The sequence below is a fragment of the Bos javanicus genome, chromosome 10 (assembly GCF_032452875.1).
Source record: "Bos javanicus breed banteng chromosome 10, ARS-OSU_banteng_1.0, whole genome shotgun sequence".
Classification (NCBI taxonomy): Eukaryota; Metazoa; Chordata; class Mammalia; order Artiodactyla; family Bovidae; genus Bos; species Bos javanicus.
The window spans coordinates 100,113,412-100,140,174 of NC_083877.1; the positions used below are offsets into that span (position 1 = coordinate 100,113,412).

The 26,763-nt window shown below is 41.0% G+C and overlaps 1 protein-coding gene across 1 annotated transcript in view; it reads left to right on the plus strand.

Moving 5' to 3' along the window:
• The window catches only part of TTC8 (tetratricopeptide repeat domain 8), a 45,855-nt gene that overhangs the window by 18,073 nt on the left and 1,019 nt on the right, over positions 1–26,763 (plus strand). The window contains exons 8-13 of the mRNA XM_061429660.1: positions 6,644–6,731; positions 9,341–9,451; positions 19,881–20,020; positions 21,590–21,764; positions 22,080–22,202; positions 24,878–24,961. Of these exons, the coding sequence (XP_061285644.1) occupies positions 6,644–6,731; positions 9,341–9,451; positions 19,881–20,020; positions 21,590–21,764; positions 22,080–22,202; positions 24,878–24,961 (721 nt within the window). The remainder of the gene's footprint in view (positions 1–6,643; positions 6,732–9,340; positions 9,452–19,880; positions 20,021–21,589; positions 21,765–22,079; positions 22,203–24,877; positions 24,962–26,763) is intronic.

A 26,763-nucleotide genomic window follows, 5' to 3' on the forward strand; every position in this document is an offset into this window, starting at 1 on the left:
AATTCCAGTTGAGCTATTTCATATCCTAAAAGATGATGCTATGAAAGTGCTGCACTCAATATGCCACCAAATTTGGAAAACTCAGCAGTGGCCATAGGACTGGAAAATGTCAGTTTTCATTCCAGTCCCAAAGAAAGGCAATGCCAACGAATGTTCAAATTACTGCAAAATTGCACTCATCTCACATGCTAGCAAAGTAATGCTCAAAATTCTCCAAGCCAGTCCTCAGCAATACATGAACCGTGAACTTCCAGATGTTCAAGCTGGTTTTAGAAAAGGCAGAGGAACCAGAGATCAAATGGCCAACATCTGCTGGATCACTGAAAAGGCAAGAGAGTTCCAGAAAAACATCTATTTCTGCTTTATTGACTATGCCAAAGCCTTTGACTGTGTGGATCATAATAAACTGGAAAATTCTGAAAGAGATTGGAATTCCAGACCACCTGACCTGCCTCCTGAGGAATCTGTATGCAGGTCAGGAAGCAACAGTTAGAACTGGGCATGGAGCAACAGACTGGTTCCAAATAGGAAAAGCAGTATGTCAAGGCTGTATATTGTTACCCTGCTTATTTAACTTATATGCAGAGTACATCATGAGAAACGCTGGACTGGAAGAAGCACAAGCTGGAATCAAGATTGCCAGGAGAAATATCAATAACCTCAGATATGCAGATGATACCACCCTTATGGCAGAAAGTGAAGAAAAACTAAAAAGCCTCTTGATGAAAGTGAAAGAGGAGAGTGAAAAAGTTGGCTTAAGACTCAACATTCAGAAAACGAAGATCATGGCATCCAGTCCCATCACTTAATGCAAATAGATGGAAACAATGAGAGACTTTATTTTGGGGGCTCCAAAATCACTGCAGATGATGACTACAGCCATGAAATTAAAAGACTCTTGCTCCTTGAAAGAAAAGCTATCATCAACCTAGAAACCATGTTAAAAAGCAAAGACATTACTTTGCCAGCAAAGGTCCATCTAGTCAAAGCTATGGTTTTTCCAGTAGTCATGTATGGATGTGAGAGTTGGACTATAAAGAAAGCTGAGCACCAAAGAATTGATGGTTTTGAAATGTGGTGAGAGTCCCTTGGACTGCAAGGAGATCCAGCCAGTCTATCCTAAGGGAGATCAGTCCTGGGTGTTCACTGGAAGGACTGATATTGAAGCTGAAACTCCGATACTTTGGCCACCTCATGCGAAGAGTTGACTCATTGGAAAAGACTCTGATGCTGGGAGGGATTGGGGGCAGGAGGAGAAGGGGCCAACAGAGGATGAGATGGCTGGATGGCATCACCAACTTGATGGACATGAGTTTGGGTAAACTCTGGCAGTTAGTGAGGGACAGGGAGGCCTGGCGTGCTGTGATTCATGGGGTCGCAAAGAGTTGGACACAACTGAGTGACTAAACTGAACTGAACATATACAAAAAGTGTTAACATACACAAAACAAATATCACGAACTCACGAAAATTAATAGAAAAAAAAACAAAACTAGAGCACTGTCATTAAAAAATGGGCCGAGGCTCTGAAAAGACTTTTTTTCTAAAAAAGACAAGAGGCCCAACAGGTACATGAAAAGGTGCTCCACAACTAATCCTCGGAGAAACGCAAGTCAAAACCACAGTGAGATTGTCATCTCACATCGGTTAGAATGACTGTTACTGAAAAGACTAGAAATCACAAGTGTTGGCAGGATGTGAGGGAACGAGAACCCTCATGAGCTGGTGGTGGAAGTGTGAATGAGTGCAGCCACAAGGAACACAGTATGGAGGTTCCCGAAAACATGAAAAATGTGCTTGAAATTAACATTTTAAATTAATTAAATTTTAAAATGAAGTTAATTAAAAATTGCTGTACCATGTGCTTCAGCAGTTCTCATTCTGAATATCTGTCTGAATAAATGAAAACACTGACTTGAAGAAAAGATACCCGCATCACCATGTTCATTGCAGCATTAATAGCCAAGATATGGAAACAATCTAGTGCCCATGAAATCTTGCTGTTCGAGATGGCTTGGATGGGTTTGGAGGGCATTATGCTAAGTAAACTAAGTCTCGTAGAGAAATACAAATACCCTATGGTCTCCCTTATATGAGGAACCAAAAATAATTAACAAAGTTTATAGATACAGAGGACAGATTGGTAGTTGCCTGCGGTTGAGACTAGAGGTGGTCAGATTGGTAGCAGAAGTCAAAAGGTTCAAACATCAATTATAAAATAAATAAGTTGTGGGAATGTCACATAGAGCATGGCAGCCTTGTTAATAATGCTGTATTGTGTGTGCAAAATTTTCTAACAAAGTAAAACTTAAACGTTCTTATCACAAGAAAAAAAATTCTGTAACTGTGTGTGGTGATGGATGTTAATTAGACTTATTGTGATCATCTTGCAATATGTACAAATATCAGATTATTATGTTACATGCCTGAAAAGTTGATATAATGTTATATGGCAATTATATTGAGTTGGCCAAAAAGTTCCTTCTGTTTTTTAAATTAAAAATAAAAGACACATTTTTCAAGACCAAAATAAATGGAAATCCGAAGGTGGAATGTCTGGTCAATATGGCAGAGAAATCAGAACTACTCAGCCACGCTGTAACAATTTTTGCCTGGTCATCAAACAAACGTGGTCTTGCACGATCTTGATGAAAGACTGCATTTTCTGTTGACTAATTCTGCACGCTTTTTGTCGAGTGCTGCTTTTAGTTGGTCTAATTGGGAGCAGTACTTGTTGGAATTAATCATTAGGTTTTCCAGAAACAGCTCATAATACAGGACTCCTTTCCAATCCCAGCATATACACAACATCAGCTTCTTTGGATGAAGACTGGCTTTTGGTGTGGTTGGTGGTGGTACATTTCACTTGCCCCACAATCTCTATCATCCCACACGATTGTACAGTATCCACTTTTCATCACCTGCCACAATTTGTTTTAAAAATGGAGCATTTTCCTTATGTGTAAGTAGAGAAGCACATCAGAAATCCAGTCAAGATTTTTTTCTGCTCAACTTTGGTGGAACCCAAACATCAAAATGATTAACATACCACACTGGTATAAATGATTTTCAGCACTTGGTTTCAGCATGTCCTGTGAGAAATCTCCAGCACGTAACTTCAGAAACCACTTTTGACTCATTTGATCAGTCACAGCACCTTCTCTACATGCTGCTTTTTTTTTTCTTCTGCATTTCAGTTGCATTTTTTTATCTTTCTTGAAATAATAAAGCATAGTATTCTGAAAATGTTGCTTTTTTTCTTCTATTTTTAGTATTAAAATGACTGTACAAAAATTCACCAGTTTTGATTTTTTTTTTTTTAATGCACACAGATATGACAGCTGTCACAACCTAACAAAATTGTTTTGAATGAAGTTAAAGGATGAGATGGCTGGATGACATCACTGACTCCATGGACATGAGTCTGGGTGAACTCTGGGAGTTGGTGATGGACAGGGAGGCCTGGCGTGCTGCGATTCATGGGGTCGCAAAGAGTCGGACATGACTGAGCGACTGATCTGATCTGATCTGAAAGACAATTAAGCAAATGGCACTCCATTCCAGTACTCTTTCCTGGAAAATCCCACGGACGGAGGAGCCTGGTGGGCTGCAGTCCATGGGGTCACTAAGAGTCGGACACGACTGAGCGACTTCACTTTCACTTTTCACTTTCAGGCATTGGAGAAGGAAATGGCACCCCACTCCAGTGTTCTTGCCTGGAGAATCCAGGGACGGGGAGCCTGGTGGGCTGCCATCTATGGGGTCGCACAGAGTCGGACACAACTGAAGCTACTTAGCAGCAGCAGCAGCAGAGCCATCTTAACGAAAAAAACCGAATGAACCTTTTGGCCAACCCAGTACCTCAGTTTTTAAAAATGGGCTTTTATTCTGGGAGGTGGGTCATAGAGGATCCTGCTGTGATGTATGTCAGAGAGTGTTTTGCCTATGTTCTCCTCTAGGAGTTTTATAGTTTCTGGTCTTATGTTTAGACCTTTAATCCATTTTGAGTTTATTTTTGTGTATGGTGTTAGAAAGTGTTCTAGTTTCATTCTTTTACAAGTGGTTGACCAGTTTTCCCAGCACCACTTGTTAAAGAGATTGTCTTTAATCCATTGTATATTCTTGCCTCCTTTTCAAAGATAAGGTGTCCATATGTGCGTGGATTTATCTCTGGGCTTTCTATTTTGTTCCATTGATCTATATTTCTGTCTTTGTGCCAGTACCATACTGTCTTGATGACTGTGGCTTTGTAGTAGAGCCTGAAGTCAGGTAGGTTGATTCCTCCAGTTCCATTCTTCTTTCTCAAGATCGCTTTGGCTATTCGAGGTTTTTTGTATTTCCATACAAATTGTGAAATTATTTGTTCTAGCTCTGTGAAGAATACTGTTGGTAGCTTGATGGGGATTGCATTGAATCTATAAATTGCTTTGGGTAGTATACTCATTTTCACTATATTGATTCTTCCAATCCATGAACATGGTATATTTCTCCATCTATTAGTGTCCTCTTTGATTTCTTTCACCAGTGTTTTATAGTTTTCTATATATAGGTCTTTAGTTTCTTTAGGTAGATATATTCCTAAGTATTTTATTCTTTCCGTTGCAATGGTGAATGGAATTGTTTCCTTAATTTCTCTTTCTGTTTTCTCATTATTAGTGTATAGGCATGCAAGGGATTTCTGTGTGTTGATTTTATATCCTGCAACTTTACTATAGTCATTGATTAGTTCTAGTAATTTTCTGGTGGAGTCTTTAGGGTTTTCTATGTAGAGGATCATGTCATCTGCAAATAGTGAGAGTTTTACTTCTTCTTTTCCAATTTGGATTCCTTTTATTTCTTTTTTCTGCTCTGATTGCTGTGGCCAAAACTTCCAAAACTATGTTGAATAGTAATGGTGAAAGTGGGCACCCTTGTCTTGTTCCTGACTTTAGAGGAAATGCTTTCAATTTTTCACCATTGAGGATAATGTTTGCTGTGGGTTTGTCATATATAGCTTTTATTATGTTGAGGTATGTTCCTTCTATTCCTGCTTTCTGGAGAGTTTGGAAATAAAAGCAAAAATAAACAAATGGGACCTAATTAACCTTAAAAGCTTCTGCACATCAAAGGAAACTATCAGCAAGGTGAAAAGACAGCCTTCAGAATGGGAGAAAATAATAGCAAATGAAGCAACTGACAAACAACTAATCTCAAAAATATACAAGCAACTCCTACAGCTCAACTCCAGAAAAATAAATGACCCAATTAAAAAATGGGCCAAAGAACTAAATAGACATTTCTCCAAAGAAGACATACAGATGGCTAACAAACACATGAAAAGATGCTCAACATCACTCATTATCAGAGAAATGCAAATCAAGACCACTATGAGGTACCATTTCACACCAGTCAGAATGGCTGCGATCCAAAAGTCTACAAATAATAAATGTTGGAGAGGGTGTGGAGAAAAGGGAACCCTCTTACACTGTTGGTGGGAATGCAAACTAGTACAGCCACTATGGAGAACAGTGTGGAGATTCCTTAAAAAACTGGAAATAGAACTGCCTTATGATCCAGCAATCCCACTGCTGGGCATACACACTGAGGAAACCAGAAGGGAAAGAGACACGTGTACCCCAGTGTTCATTGCAGCACTGTTTATAATAGCCAGGACATGGAAGCAACCTAGATGCCCATCAGCAGATGAATGGATAAGAAAGCTGTGGTACATACACAATGGAGTATTACTCATCCATTAAAAAGAATTCATTTGAATCAGTTCTAATGAGGTGGATGAAACTGGAGCCTATTATACAGAGTGAAGTAAGCCAGAAGGAAAAACACCAATACAGTATACTAACGCATATATATGGAATTTAGAAAGATGATAACAATAACCCTGTGTACGAGACAGCAAAAGAGACACTGATGTATGGAACAATCTTATGGACTCTGTGGGAGAGGGAGAGGGTGGGAAGATTTGGGAGAATGGCATTGAAACATGTAGAATATCATGTATGAAACGAGCAACCAGTCCAGGTTCAAAGCACGATACTGGATGCTTGGGGCTAGTGCACTGGGACGACCCAGAGGGATGGTATGGGGAGGGAGGAGGGTGGAGGGTTCAGGATGGGGAGCACATGTATACCTGTGATGGATGCATTTTGATATTTGGCAAAACTAATACAATTATGTAAAGTTTAAAAATAAAATAAAATTAAAAAATAAATAAATAAAAATGGGCTTTTATCTCAAAGTAGATGTTTTTCAAAAAAATGTCATCTTCAGTTCTTCCAATAAAATGGAGGCTCTGAGCATTTCTTTTTTTTTTTTTTTAATTTTATTTTATTTTTAAACTTTACATAATCGTGTGACATGTCAGCTGACACAAGCAATTTGGTTGGTGACTCACTGGCATCCTGCTCTGATTAGGCTTCAGACAGACTCTACACCCCATTTAAGTGTTCAGACAGTGAATATGGGAATGCCGGCATCTTTTGTCTAACCTGTATAAACATGCATGTGTGCATATAACATTGCCTTCATGGTACATGCTTACTCTTAACAGATGTAATTTGTCTCTAATTCATATCCTCGGTATGAATGAATGCTGGTGGTATTTGTTTTAAATTGATTGTCTAATTTTTAAAATGGTTGTTCTTAGGTTAGGATTGTATCGGGAAGCAGAGAAACAGTTTAAATCAGCCCTGAAGCAGCAAGAAATGGTAGATACATTTCTCTACTTGGCAAAAGTAAGTATTCTTAAATTGAGTGGAATTTGTCTTCTCTGGATAAATGTTTAAATTCCAACCAGCACATGGGGAGAGTTGCCAGTTTCTGTAAGAACAGTTGGCAAGTTAATGTGTTCGGACTTAACATTTTTTTTTTTAATGGTAAGGGAAAAGGTGAGAACATTCGGAGGATAACCATCTCAGGAAAAATCGGTTGCCAGGGAAAGTAAGACAGCCTCTTTGAAATATTACCCGTTCGATTGGGAGAACATACTACAGGCCTACTATCCCCAGGGGTCACAAGCCCTAGAGAGGTGTTTTTCTACAACACATTTGTTTCCCGTGTCAGCAGACTATAGAGAACAGGATTGTTTTTATGTAGGTCTTTCACTTTTTGGCTCTGTCATTATAACAAAAACAGTATTTCCCCTTTATTGAGCACCTACTCAGTGTAAGGTATTTTATCAAGTCTTTTCCACATGTAATTTAATTAAACTTTCTTAGCAACACTGCTTTAACATTTCCTTTGTACTGTTGAGGAAAAGGAGACTTAAGAGGATAAGTGAAGATTTTCAGTCTCACTTGCCTGTTAAGAGCCAGCATTCAAACCCAGAGGGCTTCCCCAGTGGCTCAGCAGTAAAGAGTCTGCCTTTCATTGCCGGAGACTCAGGAGATGGGAGTTCAATCCCTGAGTCGGGAAGATCCCCTGGAGATGGAAATGGCAACCCACTCCAGTATTCTTGCCAGGAAAATCCCATGGACAGAGGAGCCTGGCGGGCTACAGTCCACAGAGTCACAGAAGAGTCAGACACGACTGAGAGACTAAACAACAACAATTCAAACCCAGGACTTTCTGATTCTAGAGCCTGAGTGCCACCCACAGCCACAATAGAAGTGAAGGACCACCTGGAATTTTCAGTATTGGAATAAGTGACTACTTTACCCTCACCAAGGCTACTTTAGAAGAAGCATTTGATGAAGTGGTGGTTAGGACATCATCTTGTATTAATATATCTTTAAGAATTTCTTAAATTTAAAAAGTGTTGTAAAGGAGGTTGAAAAGAAGGCAGAAAAGGAAGTGCATCTGCTGCTGCTGCTGCTAAGTCACTTCAGTCCATGGGATTTTCCAGGCAAGAGCACTGGAGTGGGGTGCCATTGCCTTCTCCAAAGGAAGTGCTACTATTTTCCAAATATGGTATTAATGTTAGCATACTAACAGAATCAAAGGGAAGTTCTGCCATATAAACTTACTGTGCTGGCTTAGTATGTTTATAGTAGTTTTTAAAAAACATTTGAAACTCTAATATCTAAGTGTCTTTATACATTATATGTTAAATTCTAAAAAGGTTTCTAAACATCACAGTAAAGTTTTCTGACAGCTTGAAATTATAATTCAGGTTACAGTATTTGACTATTATCTTCTTAATTGATAATTACTTGCCATGTGGTTAAAAATGTACTTTTTATTTTAACTATTGTTAAATACATGGTTTGATTATTTTTTCATAAATTGATTTGCTTAACTCTGTTGTTGCCTATGTGACTATATAGGGTTACAATTTACTTGTTTTTTTTAATATGTGAAGGAATTATTGCTAAGTAATTGGAGACCAAGCAGATTTTAGGAACCACGTTATTTCTTATAATTTAAGCTTGTTAATTTAAGAATTATTAAATATTTTATATTACTTCACATATGGAATTATATTATTTATTATATTTTAAAAAGCAATTCAGAAGCATGTAAGGTAAAAATTAAAGAGTTTTCATCCATACCCTTTCCTCTAGTCTCATTGTTTATCAGTAAACACTGCAGGCAGTTTTGTGTGTTTCCATTTGGGCTTCTTCAAAGCACAGTCTAAATGTTTAGGAAGAAATGGAGGATCCAAGATCATGAAGAAAATAAAATGTCATCATCTTATGTTTCTGTACATAGAACTGTAGTTCTCCTTTTAGAAGTTCCTAATAGGTTGTGGTTTATCCACGCTGAATATCTCATTGCTAATTAAGTGGTGGAAACTGTTAAACGGGAGTATCGAGTGCTAACCCTCTCAACTCCCTGCCCCTCTACCCTGCACATGTGTTTCCTTCTACTTCTCAGGGTCCTTCTCCCCAACTCCTCCAGAGGCTTCCCCAGCTGCTGCTCCTCAGACTTTCCCCTGGGGCATGCCCTCTTTCTCCAGCATCTTCAAAATCAGCCTCACAATTGGCCCTTCGTGCCTGCCTGTAGACACACTTAGGTCTGTCCTATCCTAAAAAAGATTTTCCCCTGATCCTCTCTTTTTTAAAAATCAATGTATTTTAATTGCAGGATAATTGTTTTACAGCATGTGATAGTATTCGGCATCCTTTTCTAGTTACTCTCTAGTCTGTGTGACGGTAGTAAGCCCACAGTAAGTGTTTGCTGAAGGAATAAATGAATAAATGTGTCACACACAGCATGAGGAGATATAACTATACATCATTATTGGAAATTAATCCTACACATTTCTGAAAAATGTTTACTGTAATATCTAGGAGATAATTTGTTACTAAGCAATAATTTTAAATTTGTCATAATGAAAAAAAAAATTTGTCATAATGAATACTGTTATTTTAAGTCCTTTTGTTGAAGTGTATCCTGGTTTTAGGTTTACATCTCATTGGATCAGCCCTTGACTGCTTTAAATCTTTTCAAACAAGGCTTAGACAAGTTTCCAGGAGAGGTAACCCTACTTTGTGGAATTGCCAGGATCTATGAGGTAAGGTTCCTATCTTTCAAAAAGTTGACATACAATTGAGGTTATATGCTACTTAAGTAAGTTCATAGTCCCTTGGGGTCTTATAAAATGTAACATTTTGTAAAATTATGATTGTTGGCCAGTGATTTACGAACAGAATAAGAGATTTTAGTGTGTACATTAAACAAACTTAACTTTTTATGATGAAGTATTTCAAACACACAGAGGGTATAGAGAATGGTATGAGATAGGAATTTGAATTAGTGCCTCCCTCTGCATAGTTGGTTGTCCCAGCACATTAACTGATCCTCCTCTCAGGTCTGTACTGTCAAGCAGCAGGGTTTTTTTCTGTGTATGTGGTAGATATGTTTTGGGTTTTCTATTCTGTTCTGTTGGTCTGCTCGTCTATCCTTACACCAATATTATACCATCTTAACTCCTGTAGCTTTATTATACTTACTCTTTGGGAGGGCTTTGTTCATCTTCATTAGGAATGTCTTGGCTATTTTGGACTTTTGTTTATTCTGGTAAATTTTAGAGCCATTTTTGTCAAATTTCATGAAAAGCCCCATTGAGTTGTTCTCGCTGCTGCCTAATTAAGGTAGCTTCATAATAATTCTTGATGTCAGGTGGGGAAATTCTACCACCTGTTGTTCCCAGTTGGTTATGCTTGGCCCTTTGCTCTTCCATATTAAAGAACCCTGTTGGCATGTGGATTGGAATTGCATTGAATGTAAGACTGATGGGGGTGGAGGGTCTGCTTTTCTTCCCAAGGGGGATCATGATGTAACTTTCCATTTACTTTAGGCCTTTTGTTGTTGTTGTTGTTGTTGTCTTTCAATGAATATCTTGTAATTATCTTCATAAATGTTTTGTTGAGAGTCCCCAAAACCACTGTGAGGTTCAGTGATTTATTAGGTCTCGGGACTCGGCACACAGTTGTACTCATAGCCATGATTTTTTGTAGCAAAAGGATACAAAGCAAAATCAGTAAAGGGAAAAGGCATGTGGGGCAAAGTTCAGAGGAAACCAGACACAGGCTTTCAAGAGTTCCCCTCTCACGCACCCCGACCCCTGGTGGTTAGGGTTACAGAGGACACATTTGATCTTCCTGCAAGTTGTGGCAACATGTGTGAAGCACTGTCTGCCAGAGAAGCTCATCAGAGACCTGGGATCCATCACATAAAGAAGGCTGAGCGCTGATGCTTTCGAACTGTGGTGCTGCAGAAGACTTGAGAATCCCTTGGACCGCAAGGAGAGCAAACCAGTCCATCCTAAAGGAAGTCAGTCCTGAATATTCACTAGAAGGGCTGATACTGAAGCTCCACCTGATGGGAAGACCCGACTCATTGGAAAAGACCCTGATGCTGGGAAAGATTGAAGGCAGGAGGAGAAAGGGATGACAGAGGATGAGATGGTAGGATGGCATCACCACCTCAATGGACATGAGTTTGAGCAAACTCCGGGAGATAGTGAAGAACAGGGAAGCCTGGTGTGCTGCAGTTCTTGGGGTCTCAGAGAGTCGGACACGACTTAGCGACTGAACAACAACAATCTGTTACTGGGGGCTGGCCATAGAGGGAGGCACCGTCTGCCTATCACATACCAGGACCCCAGACTCCAAGAAGTGAAGCAGGTGTTTGTACACCACATGCAGGTGTAGTGAGCCACGCTATCATTTGGGGAAAGTTATATAAGCATAGGGCACTAGCTGGGCTTCCCAGGTGGCGCCAACGGTAAAGAATCCGTGTGCCAGTGCAGGAGATGTAAGAGACGCAGGTTCAGTCCCTGGGTCGGGAGGATCCCATGGAGGAAGGCATGACGACCCAGTCCAGCGTTCTTGCCTGGAGGATCCCAAGGACTGAGGGGCCTGGTGGGCTGTAGTCCATAGGGTCGCAAAGAGTCAGACACGATTGAAGCGACTTAGCACTCACGCACGCACACACGCACAGGGCGCTAGCCAGGTTCTAAGTTACTGACCAGGGGCCAGCCTTTCAAGCAGGCCTTTCTAAGAGTAGCAGTCCCAGGCTTACTGTGTTAACTCTTTTCTGCACAGATGTATTTGTGGGAAAATTGTGAATGAACTGCTCTTTTTTTCTCTTGTGTTTTCTATGGTCATTTCTGGTGAGTGGTAATGTAGTAATTTAAGTTGATTTGATACTAAAACTTGGCTAAATAGTCTTTTTAATAACATCATAGATTCTCTTAGATTTTCTAAGTAAATAAAACAATCATCTGCAAATGTACATAGTTTTATCTCTTAATTTCAGTTATTTTACTTAAAAAAACTTAATTTAACAGAAGCATCTTTGTTCTCTTTTAAATTTCTTGAAATGCTGGGTATGATCTTTTAAAATTATTTTGTTAGAAAAAAGAATGGAAAGTATTAATAGTTTCCATACCTGGGTAGTAGTGTGTGAATGGTTTTTATTTTATTTTCCAGATTTTCTGTAATTAACATGTATTACTTGTAATATGAAAACAACAAATATTTTCCTTAAATTGTTTAGAAATAGCTTCTCCTTGTGAAATGTAATTTTGATAAGCATATAAATAGAAACGTTTGACCATTCTCTAAAAAAGCAATATCAGTATCTCTGTATCTTTAGTTGTGTAACCTTAAATTGAACATGAACAAGATTTTGACCAAGAAGCTTAGGAAGGAAATAGAGTCCATTCTGAAAGCTGCAAAATTCATGGTGGTGACTGTCTTGATGCAGTTGGAATTGTTTGTGCCTTTTGTTCCTTCTGCCCTTCTCAGATGGAAGCTGCTGTTAGAAGGAACTGGTGGGAAGGATTCCTTCCACGCTCCCATTACAGTGATCGTTGCTATGGCTGGGACAGGGAGCGGGTCTGGAGTGGATTCTTTAACCGGCTACCTTCTTCCTTCCCCTGCTGTGGGTCTGGCCAGGACTTGGAGGAGCACATTCTTTTATAAGGGTGACAGGGGAAGGCTTTGTGAGAAAAAGTAGAATCTGAATTTTTACTCAAAAGAAGAAAGAAGTGAAAAGAGAGCATCCTAGTTTTGAGGATGACATCGTGTACAAATAGGGTGTCCGAGGACTGAGCATAGACTTGGAACAGCTGGATGCAGCATTTCCCCTTGAATTTACATGGTTAATTTCACTTATGGCAAAGTTTGCCTTACAAAGATTTCCACTGTGTTCCTTTTCTCCTTATGTAACAGTGGATTGAGGGTTAATTAGTAAAGTTTGGTTCTTAGCCTTGGAGCTTACACAGCATATGCCTTTAGGGATTTTTGTATATCATACTTTTCTCTGGAGGGAGTTTTTTCCTTTATGTTCTTTTTATTTTTTATCACTTTCATTTTGATCTTGTTTTTTTAAAATGAGCATGTTGTGCTGCCTATTATTTATTGATTGTTCTGTACAGAATCTTGTTTTAAATGATTTATCCTTGCTAAATTTATTTGGTTGTGGTTTTACTTTTTCTTGGGGCCTTTTGTTTATTCATTTGAAAGGCAGGCCTTTATTTGAACTATTCTGTGTTAAAAGGTTCAAATAAAGGCCTGTCTTGCTTCCCTGGTGGCTCCGACGGTAAAGAATCCGCCTGCAATGCGGGAGAGCTGGGTTTGATCCCTGGGTTGGGAAGATCCCCTGGAGGAGGGCATGGCAACCCACTCCAGTATTCTTGCCTGGAGAATTCAATGGACAGAGGAGCCTGGCAGGTTACAGTTCAAGGAGTCGCAAAGAGTTGGACACGACTGAGTGGCTAAGCACAGCACGCTGCAAATGTTAAAAGGTGTTTGAAACTGAATAATTACCCTAGGAAATATTGTTCTCATGGTCCTTGAACTTTACTGTATATAGAAATGACTTTGGGAGTGTTTGAGAGTGAGGCCCATCTTCCTCCTCCTGACTCACATGTCCTGGAAAGTGGGATACAGGCTTTTGTCTGCTGAGCAAGCTCACAAGGTGATTCTGATATATAACAGAGTTTGAGAATCATAGCAAAATTCACTTCCCTAAGTTATTTACAGTTTTGTTTTAAATAACTAAAACCCAGTGTTGATATTCTGTTCAGTTCAGTCACTCAGTCATGTCCAACTCTTTGCAACCCCATGGACTGCAGCATGCCAGGCCTCCCTGTCCATCACCAATTCCCAGAGTTGACTCAAACTCATGTCCATCGAGTTGGTGATGCCATCCAACCATCTCATCCTCTGTTGTCCCCTTCTCCTCCCGCCTTCAATCTTTCCCAGCATCAGGGTCTTTTCAGATGAGTCAGTTCTTTAATTTAACTCAGATGATATTCTGTGGATTAGTTCGAAAAATAACCACTAATAACTACTGTAATAATCACTTAAATGATAGTTGAAGTGATATTTGTATGTTTGAAAATATTATTTTAAATCTACATTTATAAAATTTATTCTTAAGCTACTATAAACAGTTCTAATGCTGGAATAGATTAAAGAAAGGACAGAAATAGAATCTGTGTGTATTCATACATATGAAAATTTCTGTGATAAAGACTGTCTATTAAACCAACTGGATTATTGGATTGTTTAATAACTTCAGAATAGAGCTGGATGAGTAATGAGTTCTTATCCTGAAAGAACACATTGCTGGGACTTCCCTGGTGATCCACACTCCAAATGCAGGGGGACTGTGTTTGATCCCTGGTCAGGGAACTAGATCTCACCTGCCTCAACTGAAGAGTTCAGGTGCCGCAACCAAAGACTCTGCATGCCACTATGAAGACCCGGGGCAGCCAAATAAATAAATACTTAAAAAAAAAAAAAAAAAGGAACCCATTGCTACCAGGTGACTAGCAGATTTAAAACCATGAATGTTTCAGAAGAAGTACAGATGAATTATTTATATAAACTTGAATTGGGGAAGACCTTTCTAAACATGATACTAATTCAGAAAGCCATAATAGAAATAAAAATTAATCAATATGAGAACATAAAGGTTAAATTTTCTATGCTGTAAAAACGAAAATACAAATAAAAGCAAACCCTAACAAAACAGGTAAAAATATCAAACAGGAAACATATTTGCCATACCTGGGACAGGGAAGAAAAGGCTACTTTTACTCTCTTCACTTTATATGTTGCTCAACAATTGCTGGGTTTCAGGTGGTTTATAGATTGACAGGAGAATTACACACCGACACGTAAGTGTGCACATCCACGCTTATAAATTCTCATTTTGGTCAGGAACATAAGCACGGAAACCAGAACAGGTATTTCTCAGAGCACTGGTGGGGGTGAGACCACGGTGGGGCCCTTGTCTTTGCAGCCCACACGGTGACCTGGCCCCTCTCCATGCACGTGGTCGCTCCAGAGCTGAGACAGCAGCCAGACTCCGGCCGCAGTTCAGCCACACCAGCGCCCTTTCGTCCTGGTGCTGGTTGACACACGCCTGGAAGGACTCAAGCAAACCACCTGTGCTTTCCCTGTGAAGGGAATGTTCACAAACACGTGGCCTTCCTGGGTTGTGAGCGCAAGTCCGCGTCAGCACGCGTTCATCGTCAGGGAGGAGAAAGCAGGCAGTGCCCAGCGACCCTGGAGCCACAGCTGTGTCTCCAGCTCTCCTGAGCCCCAAGGGCAGTTTCCCACCCGAACCCCTCACACAAACCAACAATGAGAAGACAAGAGCTGGGACCGCAAAGCTGACAAAAGGCATGAATCCACAGTTCACAGGGAAAGATGTGTGTGGTGTGTCGAGTGCTAACCTCAGTGGTAATTAAGGAAATGAAAGCTGAAACAACAGTGTCACTTTTTACTTAAGGATGACTAAGTTTCATGGCATTTAAGGTTGTCGAGGGCGTAGAGGAACAGATGTCACATATGAACATTATTGCTGGGAGCATACACTGGTACAACCCATTTGGAGGCTATTTGCAGTTACTTGTGAGATTTTTAAATGTGCATTTAAGTTTATTTAATATCAGCACATATTTTATAACAACTTTGAGAAATTTCATATAAGGTTGTCAAAGACATGTTGTGTGTCCGTTCAGTCGCTAAGTCGTGTCCAGCACTTTTGCAGCCCCTTTGAATGTAGCCTGCCAGGCTCTTCTGTCCGTGGGATTCTCCAGGCAAGAATAGTGGAGTGGGTTGCCATGTCCTTCTCCAGGACATCTTCCCGACCCAGGGATCGAACCCTCATCTCCTGCACTGGCAGGCAGATGTTCTTCACCACTAAGCTGGTGGGGAAGCCCCAAAGACATGTTAGTTTCAGTCTAAAATTCCTAGAGATTACATAAGTTAAGTCCATGACCATCAATCAAGCATGCAGACATTCTAAGGCATTTTTTAAAAACTGAAGTATAATTGTTTATAGAAGTGTCTTAATTTCAGGTATGCAAAGTGGAAACAGACTTACAGACATAGGAGACAAACTTAATGGTTACCAGAGGGAAGAGGGGGTGGTGTGGGTGGCAGATATAGACTTCTGAGGTAATTTTATTGAACCAAAGCCTTGAAACGGCTGACCACTAGGGCTGGAATCTTTTTTGAATTGGGTGTTACCACCTGTGGCAGACTGAATTTTCTGCCTCCCTACCCACGCACAGTCTTAGGTTGAAGCCCCAGCCCCCTGTGGAGGGTGTCTAGAGACAGGGCCTTGGGGAGATAATTAGGGTTAGATGAGCTCATGAGGGTGGGTCCTCATGATGGGATTAGTGCCCCTATATGGCAAGACACCATTCCTTCCCCACAAATGGGTCTGGATTCCATATATATGCGTTAATATATGAGATTTGTTTTTCTCTTTCTGACTTATTTCACTCTGTATAACGGGCTCTAGGTTTATCCACCTCACTAGAAGTGACTCAAACTTGTTGTTTTTTATGCTGAGTAATTCTCCGTTGTGTATATATATACACACACACACACACGTATCGCAGATGTAGAGAATGGACTGTGGACACAGTGGGGAGGGAGAGCGTGGGACGAACGGGGAAGTGGCGTCAACATTTACACAGTACCATGTGTAAAAGGGGTAGCTGGTGAGAGGCTGCTGTATGACACAGGAAGCCCAGCCTGAGACTCTGTGATGACCTCGAGGGCTGGGATGAGGGGAGGGGTGGAAGGTTTGGGAGGAAAGGGGATAGATGTATAATTATGGCTGATTTGTGTTTTATGCAGAAACAAAAACACAACATTGTAAAGATATTTTTAAAAAGACCCCAGAAAGCACTTGAGTGCTCTCTCTCTCTCACACAAGGACACAGTGAGAAGGTGGCCCTCTGAGCCAGGAAGAAAGTCCTCACTAAAACGCTATGACGTCAGCTCTGTGACCTTGGACTTCAAGCCTCCAGAACTGTGAGGACAGAAATTCCTGTTGTTTAAGCCACTCCGTCTATGGTAGTTTGTTACGGCAGCCTGAGTAGACGAGCACACCAAGTTCGGCACCTGTGACACTGAATGAAGCCTTGTGCTGTGGAGTGCTGTTGCCGTGTGAATGTCCTCTTTGCAAAAAAAAACCTATTCAGGTCTTCTGTCTGTTTTTAATTGGGTTATTTGTTTTTTGATATTGCGTTGTATGAGCTGTTGATATGTTTTGCATACTAACCACTCATCAGTCATCTAATTCGCATATATTTTCACCCATTCATTAGGTTGTTTCCATTCTGTCAATGGTTTTCTTTGCTGTGCAGAAGCTTTTAAGTCTATTTAGGTCCCATTTGGTTATTTTTGCTTTTTCTTCCTTTGCTTTAGGAGACAGATCCAGAAAAAATAGTGCTATGATATATGTCAGAGACTATTCTGCCTGTGTTTTTTTCTAGGAGTTTTATGGTTTCTGGTCTTACGTTTTGGTCTTTAGTCCATTTTGAGTTGCAGCCAGCAGGGGCTGCTCATCATCACCATGTACAGGCTCCTCAGATGGTGGCTTCTCTTGTCGTGGAGCAAGGGCTCCAGGCACGCGGGCGCAGGAGCTGTGGCACGCGGGCACAGGAGCTGTGGCACGCGGGCACAGGAGCTGTGGGACGTGGGCTCAGGAGCTGTGGCGCGCGGGCTCAGTAATGGTGACACACGGGCTTAGTTGCCCTGAAGCATATGGAATCTTCCCAGACCAGGGATCGGCCCCCTGTCCTCTGTATAAGTAAGCAGATTCTTAACCGCTGGACCACCAGTGGTTAAATCCTTGACTTTATTTTTGAATATAGTGTGAGAGAATTTTCCAACTTCATTCTTTTACATGTAGTGCACCAGTTATTGAAGACACTGTCTTTTCTCCACTGTATATTCTTGCCTCCTTTGTGGTAGATTAATTGACCATAATAAGTATGTGGTTTTATTTCTGGGCTCTCTGTTCCAATGATCTATTAATATACGTCTCTTTTTGTGCCAGCACCATACTGTTTTGATTATTGTAGCTTTGTAGTGCAGTCTCAAATCAGGAAGCATGATTCCTCCAGCTTCTTCTTCTTTCTTCATATTGTTTTGACTATTCAGGGTCTTTCTTGTCTCCATACAAATTTTAAAATTATTTGTTCCAGTTCTGTGAAAAATGCCATTGCTAGTTTGATAGAGCGGAGAAGGCAATGGCACCCCACTCCAGTACTCTTGCCTGGAAAATCCCATGGACGGAGGAGCCTGGTAGGCTGCAGTCCATGGGGTCGCTAAGACTGAGCGACTTCACTTTCACTTTTCACTTTCATGCATTGAGAAGGAAATGGCAACCCACTCCAGTATTCTTGCCTGGAGAATCCCAGGGACGGGGAGCCTGGTGGGCTGCCGTCTATGGGGTCACACAGAGTGAGACAGGACTGAAGCAACAGCAGCAGCAGCAGCAGCAGCAGTTTGATAGAGATTGAATTGAATCTGTAGATTGTCTTGGGTGGTATAGTCATTTTAACTATATTGATTCTTCAAATCTAAGAATATGCTGTATCTTTCCATCTGTTTGTTTTGTCTTCAGTTTCTTTCATTAGTGTCTTAAAGTTTTCCAAGTATAGGTCTTTTACCTCCTTAAGGTAGGTTTATTCCTAGTATTTTGTTCTTTTTTATGTGATGGTAAATAGGATGTTTCCTTAATTTCTCTTTCTGATAGTTTGTTGTTAATGCATAGAAATGCAATAGATTTCTATATATACGTTTGTATCCTGAAGTGTTACCAACTTCATTGATGAGCTCCAGTAGTTTTCTGGTGGTATCTTTAGGAATTTCTATGTATAATATCATGTCATCTGTAAATAGTGATAGTTTTATTTCTTCCTTTCCAATTTGGATTCCTTTTATTTCTTTTTCTTGTCTGGTTGCTGTGGCTAGGACTTCCAATACTAAGTTGAATAAAAGTGGTGAGAGTGGGCCTCCTTGTCTTATTCCTGATCTTAGAAAAAATGCAGAAATCCTCAACAAAATATTAACTGAATCTGACAATACATTAAAAGGATCATACACCATCATCAAGCAGGATTTATCTCAGGGATGCAAGGATTTTTCAATATTTGCAAATCAATCAATGTGATATCCATCTTTACAAATTGAAGAATAAAAACCATATCTTAATAGATGCAGAAAAGCTTTTGAGAAAATTCAACATCCATTTATGATAAGAATTCTCCAGAAAGAGGTCATAGAGGAATCATACCTCATCATAATAAAGTCCACGTATGACAGATCCACAGCTGACATCAGACTTAATGATGAAAAGCTGAAAGGCCTTCTTCTAAGACAGCAAGTGTTCACGTGCTTATCTTCCTACCAGATGTAACCTCCTTGAGGACAGTGCCGCCGTCTTTCTGTGTCCAAGGGGGATTGGTCCCAGGATACCCCTGGGTTGTCAAGATCTGTGGATGCTCCAGTCCCTTATATAATGTGGCAGAGTATTTGCATATAACCTGCCCACATCTATCTGTATACTTCATTTATTTAAAAATTTTTATCTGTCTGTGTTGGGTGTTAGTTACTTCGCATGGGATCTTTCACTGTGGTGCGTGGGTTCTCTCATGGCAGCACATGGCTGTTGTTGCTGCACAGCCTGTGGGGTCTCCCTGCATCCCCTGCATTGCAAGGAGGATTCGTAACCCCTGGGCCTCCGGGAAGTCCCCATGTGTATACTTTAAATCACCTCTAGATCGCTTATGATGCCTAATGCAATACAAATGCTATGTAAATAGCTGGAGATGCAAAGTAAATGGTATATAAATAATTTCCAGTGCAGCAAACTCAAGTTTTGCTTTTTGGAACTTTCTGGAATTTTTTTCTAAATATTTTTGATCTGTGGCTCACCAAACTCCTGAAAGCGAAACTACAGATGCGGGGCGGGGGTGGGTGGTGACTGTAATTTTATCTTTTTGTTCACATTGTGTCCCCAGGGCCTAGAACAGAGTGTGGCTGTGGTAGGCTCTTACTGAATATTGAATTGGAAAAAATACTGAATTGAATAAAATAACGTAAGCCAGTCATCACTGTAACAATTTCTTGTTGAATATTAATACAGTATTGCTCTTCCCTCTTGATGGAGAATAGGAGATGAACAATATTTCATCAGCCACTGAATACTACAAAGAGGTTTTGAAACAAGACAATACTCATGTGGAAGCCATTGCGTGCATTGGAAGCAACCACTTCTACACTGATCAGCCAGAAGTAGCGCTCCGGTTTTACAGGTGCACTCTACGTTCAGTTTGTAAAACTGCTTTCCTGTGAAATAGTGATGCAAAAAGTGATACAGATGGAACGAAGATGCAGGGAAGTAATGTGTGGGCCATGCTTATATGAGACTAAAAAGTGATACAGATGGAACGAAGATGCAGGGAAATAATGTGTGGGCCATGCTTATATGAGACTAAAAAGTGATACAGATGAACGAAGACGCAGGGAAATAATGTGTGGGCCATGCTTATATGAGACTAAACATTCAGGCTCCCAGATGGGAAATAATGTGTGGGCCATGTTTATATGAGACTAAAAAGTAATACAGATGAACGAAGACGCAGGGAAATAATGTGTGGGCCATGCTTATATGAGACTAAACATTCAGGCACCCAGGTGTTTTATGACTACTGAACCTATTTCTAAATAATTTGGAAATGCAGAAGTATTTAGCATCTTGCAGAAACACACCTGGATAAATGCCTACGTTTAACACCATGTCCGTGTATGTGAATTGGCCATTTTGTCATCAACCAATAGCAACAGTTACCAGAAGCTTCCACGTCACTGCCTCCACTGATATCACTGTTCAGTTCAGTTCAGTTCAGTACCACTGTCCATAGTGTCAAAACCTCAAAGGTGAAATAATAATGTGATTTGTGAAGAGTAGTGGACCCCAGGCTCTAAAGTTGTGATGAGCACCTTAAAACAGAATCCCACAAATACGTTTGCAAAATCTGAATAAGTTATGTTCACTGGTTCTTTGAGCACATACTTATTTTATCCTATAGATGGTTTCTGAGATTAATTTTTAAATTATGACTTCCTCTTCAGCCCTTGGGTAATAAACAGGGAGGTAACTGGCAGCTGACAGGAGTTCTTTCTAAGTATATGTTGGAGCACAAAAGAGAATAATGTGAATCCCAGCCTGTGCCCACACAGCCGTCTCTACTCCCCTACCCCCGGAGCGGGTCACGGGTTCCTCAGGGCAGCTGGGATGATTTTGACATGCTTGTCGGAACTCTCTCATCCTTCAGGATTAATGATGAATAGAAGCAAAATAGGGTTCTTGAGCTGCAGCATGAAAGCTAAACGGGGAACATCGGGATCCCCTGACAGTCTTGTCTTCCTGAGTGGGAGCTCACTGGAGGTCACTGGATGTAGCTGAACCACACAACACAACCAGAATCCAACTCAGCCTAAAACTCGGGAGGCTAAACAGAGGCCTCGAGCTTGGTTAGAAGGTCTTAGAAATTTCCCTTCCGAGCCTGAGGACAGAGTGTGCAGGGGTTTTACTTTATGTGACTATTTATTTATTATTTTGATACTCTAGCAAAGCTTTTGGGGGGAAAAAAAGTCAGTTATTCTGACTTTGCCTCTGGATACATTTCTCATGACTGGAACCATTACAAAAGACATGCTTTTGAATTTGCTTTAAACTCTTTTTCATTTACTATAATACTTTCTGTTCTTTGGAGGCTATTAAAAACGTATAAAATGAACTCATTTCTAACTTTGTAAAAAATATGTCAATATCTGTAAAGTTGATCTGACGCCAGAGAGTGTGTGTTCTTTTCAAAAAGGCGACTCCTCCAGATGGGTGTTTACAACTGCCAGCTTTTTAACAACCTGGGGCTGTGTTGCTTCTACGCCCAGCAGTACGATATGACTCTGACCTCGTTTGAACGTGCCCTTTCTCTGGCTGAAAATGAAGAAGAGGTAGCTGACGTCTGGTACAACTTGGGACACGTCGCTGTGGTACGTTGTTTCCCTGATAGAGCTTCTGTTCTAGAAAAGGTAGCCACGCGTTAGTCTTGAAGACATTTTCATGTACTGGAAATCCAGGTTTGGTTACAGTCCTTATACCAATTTATAGAGATTTCTGGGAGTCACCCAAACTCGTTTTACATCCCCAGGTTAATCCCCTTACGTACAAGTCACAGCCGACTCCTGTGCCGGGATGTGTCGTTTTCTCTGCGGTGGCAGGAGAGATGTGTGTGGGGTGAGGAGGTCGGAGGTGGCGGGAGCAAGTGGCCGGATTTGTGTGTGCGAGTTTGCGCTCTTCTCTTACAGGGAACAGGGGACACGAACCTGGCCCACCAGTGCTTCCGGCTGGCTCTGGTGAGCAACAACCAGCACGCAGAGGCCTACAACAACCTGGCCGTGCTGGAGATGCGGAGGGGCCACGTGGAGCAGGTCAGCCAGCCCCGTGGGCTGCACACAGCCTGCTTGCTCCCCAGAGCAGCAGCTGCGTGCAGCCGTCTTCACACGTGACAGTTTCAAATGAGCTCTGGGGTCTGACTGCCCAGGGTTTGAGTCCCAGTATGGGCAGCGTGAGCTTGGACAAGTCACTTAACCTTTCAGTGTCCAAAACAGAACGCTCGAGTTTATTGAGGCAAAACTGCACCTCCCTAGCCTGTCCTACGGTCGTGAACCGCTCCACCGTCCACAGCCCCCCGACCGCCACCCCGCTGCTCAGGCCCGTGTCCTAGGACCACCCCCTACATATCCTAGGACTCCCTCCCACCCCCCCACCCAGAAACTTCTATTTTCCAACTGCCCCTTCCCCGCCACCCGCTGCCTCTAGTGAACCCTGTCCATGCCACGCACACATCCTCCACTCTCTGCCCCTCGCCCCCTCCTCCAGGCCGCTGTCGTCTCCTGCCCGGGTGAGTACGGGTCTCCTAGGCATGGTCTTTGTTTCCGCTTCCATCAGCAAGGAAGTGCACCCCGTAATGTGTTTCCTCAGGACAGCCTTAAGGGTATGTTTTTAAAACAGGATTATTTCATCACTGCTTTGCTTAGCATCCTCCAAAGGCTCCTCCCTGCAACTCAGAATATGTGAATAGTTTGAACTTCAAACCTTAGCCTTCAGGGCCCCCCTCAGACCAGGCTTTGCCACCAATCCTTCCCCCACCCCCCCCGGCCATCAGACGCGTGAGCTGCTGGCTGCTGGGCGGACCCGTTCCTACTGTGGGGCCTTTGGACTCCTTTCAGATCCGACAGGACCCTTTTCTTTTTATCGTTCGGGTCTTCACTTAATTACCACCTCTTCAGAAAGACCCACTGGACCGTCAGTCTAAAGGAGCCCTCAGTATTGTCTCCTGGTGTTGTCTCCTTCACAGTACTTGCCATTTTATCAGATACTTTCAGTCTGTGTGTAGAATGCAAAATGCTAGCTGTGTGAAAGCAGGGACCTTCTCTGCCTTCTAACTGCTGTATTTTCAACATCAGAACCATTGCCCGACCCTGGGGAGGTGCTTAGTGTGGGTAGACTGAGCGGATGATAAACAAAATAGAGTCATCACAGCAGCTGACCTGAAGGGGTTCTTGTGAAGGTGAGCCGCTTGTGCGTGTAAAGCACTTAGAATAGTAAAGTCACATGATAGATGCTTAATACATTATATTTTGTTGTTATCATTTACCTAACAGGAAGTTTAAAAGCTAAATACACGCATACCATATTAAATGACAATCAAGATAAATAGCTGTTCCATTCCCTGTGTTAGAGATGAGGAAACAGACTAGAGGAGGGTAAGTAGCTAACCAAGGTCACAGACCCTGTGCGCACACGCCAGGACGGTGACCTCCAGCCTGACCTCCGAAGCGCGTTGCTGAACCTGAGAAGACAAGCAGAGAGGCCTCAGTGGGTGCTGCCCTCGCTGCACAACATTTTCCCAACGAAATAAAGTGGCTGTGTGTTTGTAAACAAAAGCTAACTGCTCTAAAGTGGGAACTTGTTCTGTCCTGGAACTTTGTATCCATTTGAAGCAAGTGCTTTTTATGATTTTCTCTGTTTGCATGTTGGTGATTTTCTTTCCCTCCTACTTATTGTCCTTTCTATAGTATGCAGTTGATTTGAAATGTTTTGGTGAAAGGTCTCACTGTTATTAAAAATTATACTTCAATTTCCCTGGAGAAGGACATGGCAACCCACTCCAGTATTCTTGCCTGGAAAATCCCATGGACAGAGGAGCCTGGCGGGCTGTGGTCCACGGGGTCACAAAGAGTCGGACACGACTGAGCACACACACACACATACTTCAATTAAAAGAAACTAGCAAATCATAACATTAATATCTACCATCTTATATAAACTGTTGTTTTCCTTTAAAAAAAAGATTTAAGAATTTGTCCTCGGGGTCATACGTAGAAGTTTAGCTACAAGTTGAAAGGCTGTTTCGGCAGCTTAGGAATGCTGAGTTTGTGGTCTTAACAGTGAGTGTACAGGCTACTCATGTCTCTCTGTGGTCTCTGCAACGAGTGACCCTGTGAGCCTGCAGGCGACAAAGCAGGATGTGAGTTTTGTCTTTTGAGTGCTTTAGAGAGCGGAAAGCTTGTCATTTTCAGTTGCCTTCAGCTGTCATTTTCAGGTCAGCAGTATACTAAGTGCTTGCTCATTGTCGTCCAGCACAGAACATGGCGATCTGAATTTGCAGTGGTTTTTTGATGGCTTTGGTTGTTGCATTACAGAAGGTAGTTGAAAGCCTACTAAATCAATCAACACCAACAGAAACTGGATTGATAAGACTTTTCTCTTTAGCATTGAGAGGACTATGTTTTGAGTTGTACATCATATTGAAATATAAACGATAAGAACAGTGGTTCTCACATAACTTTCAATTCTATTCTTTTCTCCATATTTTGAAGCATTTTATTTTTAATATAATTTTGACAAGATATAAGTAGTTAATTGTATATCTGTAGATTGTATTTCACAGAAATTCATCCATGTTTATCACAGAGTCATGTTTTTTAAAGTCCTTTCCTGGGTAAAGTATTCTTCTACCAAAAAAAAAAATCACCAGTATAGTGCTAATATATGCTCATATGCCTTTGGTCTCTCTCTCCTTTTTTTCTTTTCTAAACAGGCAAAAGCACTGTTACAAACCGCATCGTCTTTAGCACCCCATATGTACGAGCCACATTTTAATTTCGCAACAATTTCTGATAAGGTATCCTCTTTCTTTATCAATTTACCATCTGACCTGTTTGTTTTCTTCTTTTGTGTGTGTGTGTGTGTGTTCTTCCTTGGTTTTAAAAATTGTACAGATAAATAAGGACATTCTAACCATAACTTGCTGAGAGAAATGATTTTTTAAACACTTGATTATTTACACCTATGTCTTCATTTTAAGGGAACGTTTAATATACTATATGTATCACTGAATATTAGCTAAGCTTAATACCATTATGGATTGCAGAAGAATTATTTTATGTTTTAAAAGATGACATTTAATCATTGAAAAACTGCTCATTAACTCCTGGTTTGTGGAGGATTTAGTAATCAGTGTTTTTTTACAGGGAAATCCTGTATATCATTTATAGATCATATAGTCACCAAGTCTAGCATGATGCTATAAAATTGGGGATATTAGTGAAAGCTGTTTCAGCAATGAACAATATAGGAAAGAAGAACTGTTAATACTGTGTTACAAGTCAGTTAACATCCAAGAGCTAAAAGAAATTGTGTGTCCTTTTACAATAAGAAGAAAGAAAGAAAAGTCATCTAATAACTTTTACTTACAAGACTTCCTTTAACATGGAAGATGAGTTTTGAGGATAAGGAAATGGCTAAAAATGTTTGCTGATGTAAAGACTCTTTCTTTATAGACCCAAAAAGTTATAAAAATAATTTTTCATAACATGAATGTGAGCTTCTCTCTCTTGTGTTTTGAACATAAAATATGCTGTTTTTTATAAATTGTCATTTTTGAGAGCTTGTTAAGTGCTAGTCACTATTCCGGGTACTCTCCACACCTCTAATTCTCTCAACAACCCAGCAATGTAGGTAACCCTTACCTTCCCTATGCGTTTTTTCATACAACTGATGTTCCGTTTGTTGAACTTGTATAAACAGCTGCTACATACCAGGCACTGCTGTAGGCACAGAAGATGTTAGGAGTGAATAAATCAGGCAGAAACTTCTGCCTCATGCAGCTTACATTCTAATGGAAGCCAAGGCTTTGGAACTTGAAAGCCTTCTCTGGAGCTCCATGGCAGTGGCAGATTCAGATCCATGCCCGGCTCCCACGTGTTTCCCCATGCGCTGTGCTGCCACCGGGCATCCCTGGCGGCTCAGATGGTAAAGGACCTGCCTGCAGGCAGGAGACCCTGGTCCAGTCCCGGGGTCAGGAAGACCCCCTGGAGGAGGGGATGGCTACCCACTCCAGTATTCTTGCCTGGAAAATTCCATGGACAGAGGAGCCTGGCGGGTTACAGTCCATGGGGTTACAAAGACTCGGACACAACCGAGGAGCTAAGCATGCAGGCACATGCTGCCAGTTAGTTAAACCACAGAGGAGCCTTGATTACTTTCTTTCAGGAGTGTTACTAAATTTTAATGATATTTAATGCAAATGGAATATTTCTGTTAGCAAAAGTCTACACTTCCATAAAAGAAAATACTATGTTAAAAAGAAATGCTATGATTTAAAAAATAAAAGTTTTCAGTTCATATGTGTGTTACAAAAAAACTACCAGAAGTGAATGATCTGTATTTGTGTGTGTGTGTGTGTGTGTGCACTGCAAAGCTCTCTCCTTTTAGAAGTGTATACATGAATCAAGGTGCATTCAGATGGATTCAGATACTGTATGTGTTTTTCTTTGGGACTGGATTTTAACAAAAAGTTTATTGAAAATCAAAGATACCCTCAATGAATTTTAAAAACTGGATATCTTCCCAACATTACTATGTTAGCAACCTTTTAAAAGCTCCCAGAGCATGTTATTATATCTTAAATACAATAGTTTTTAC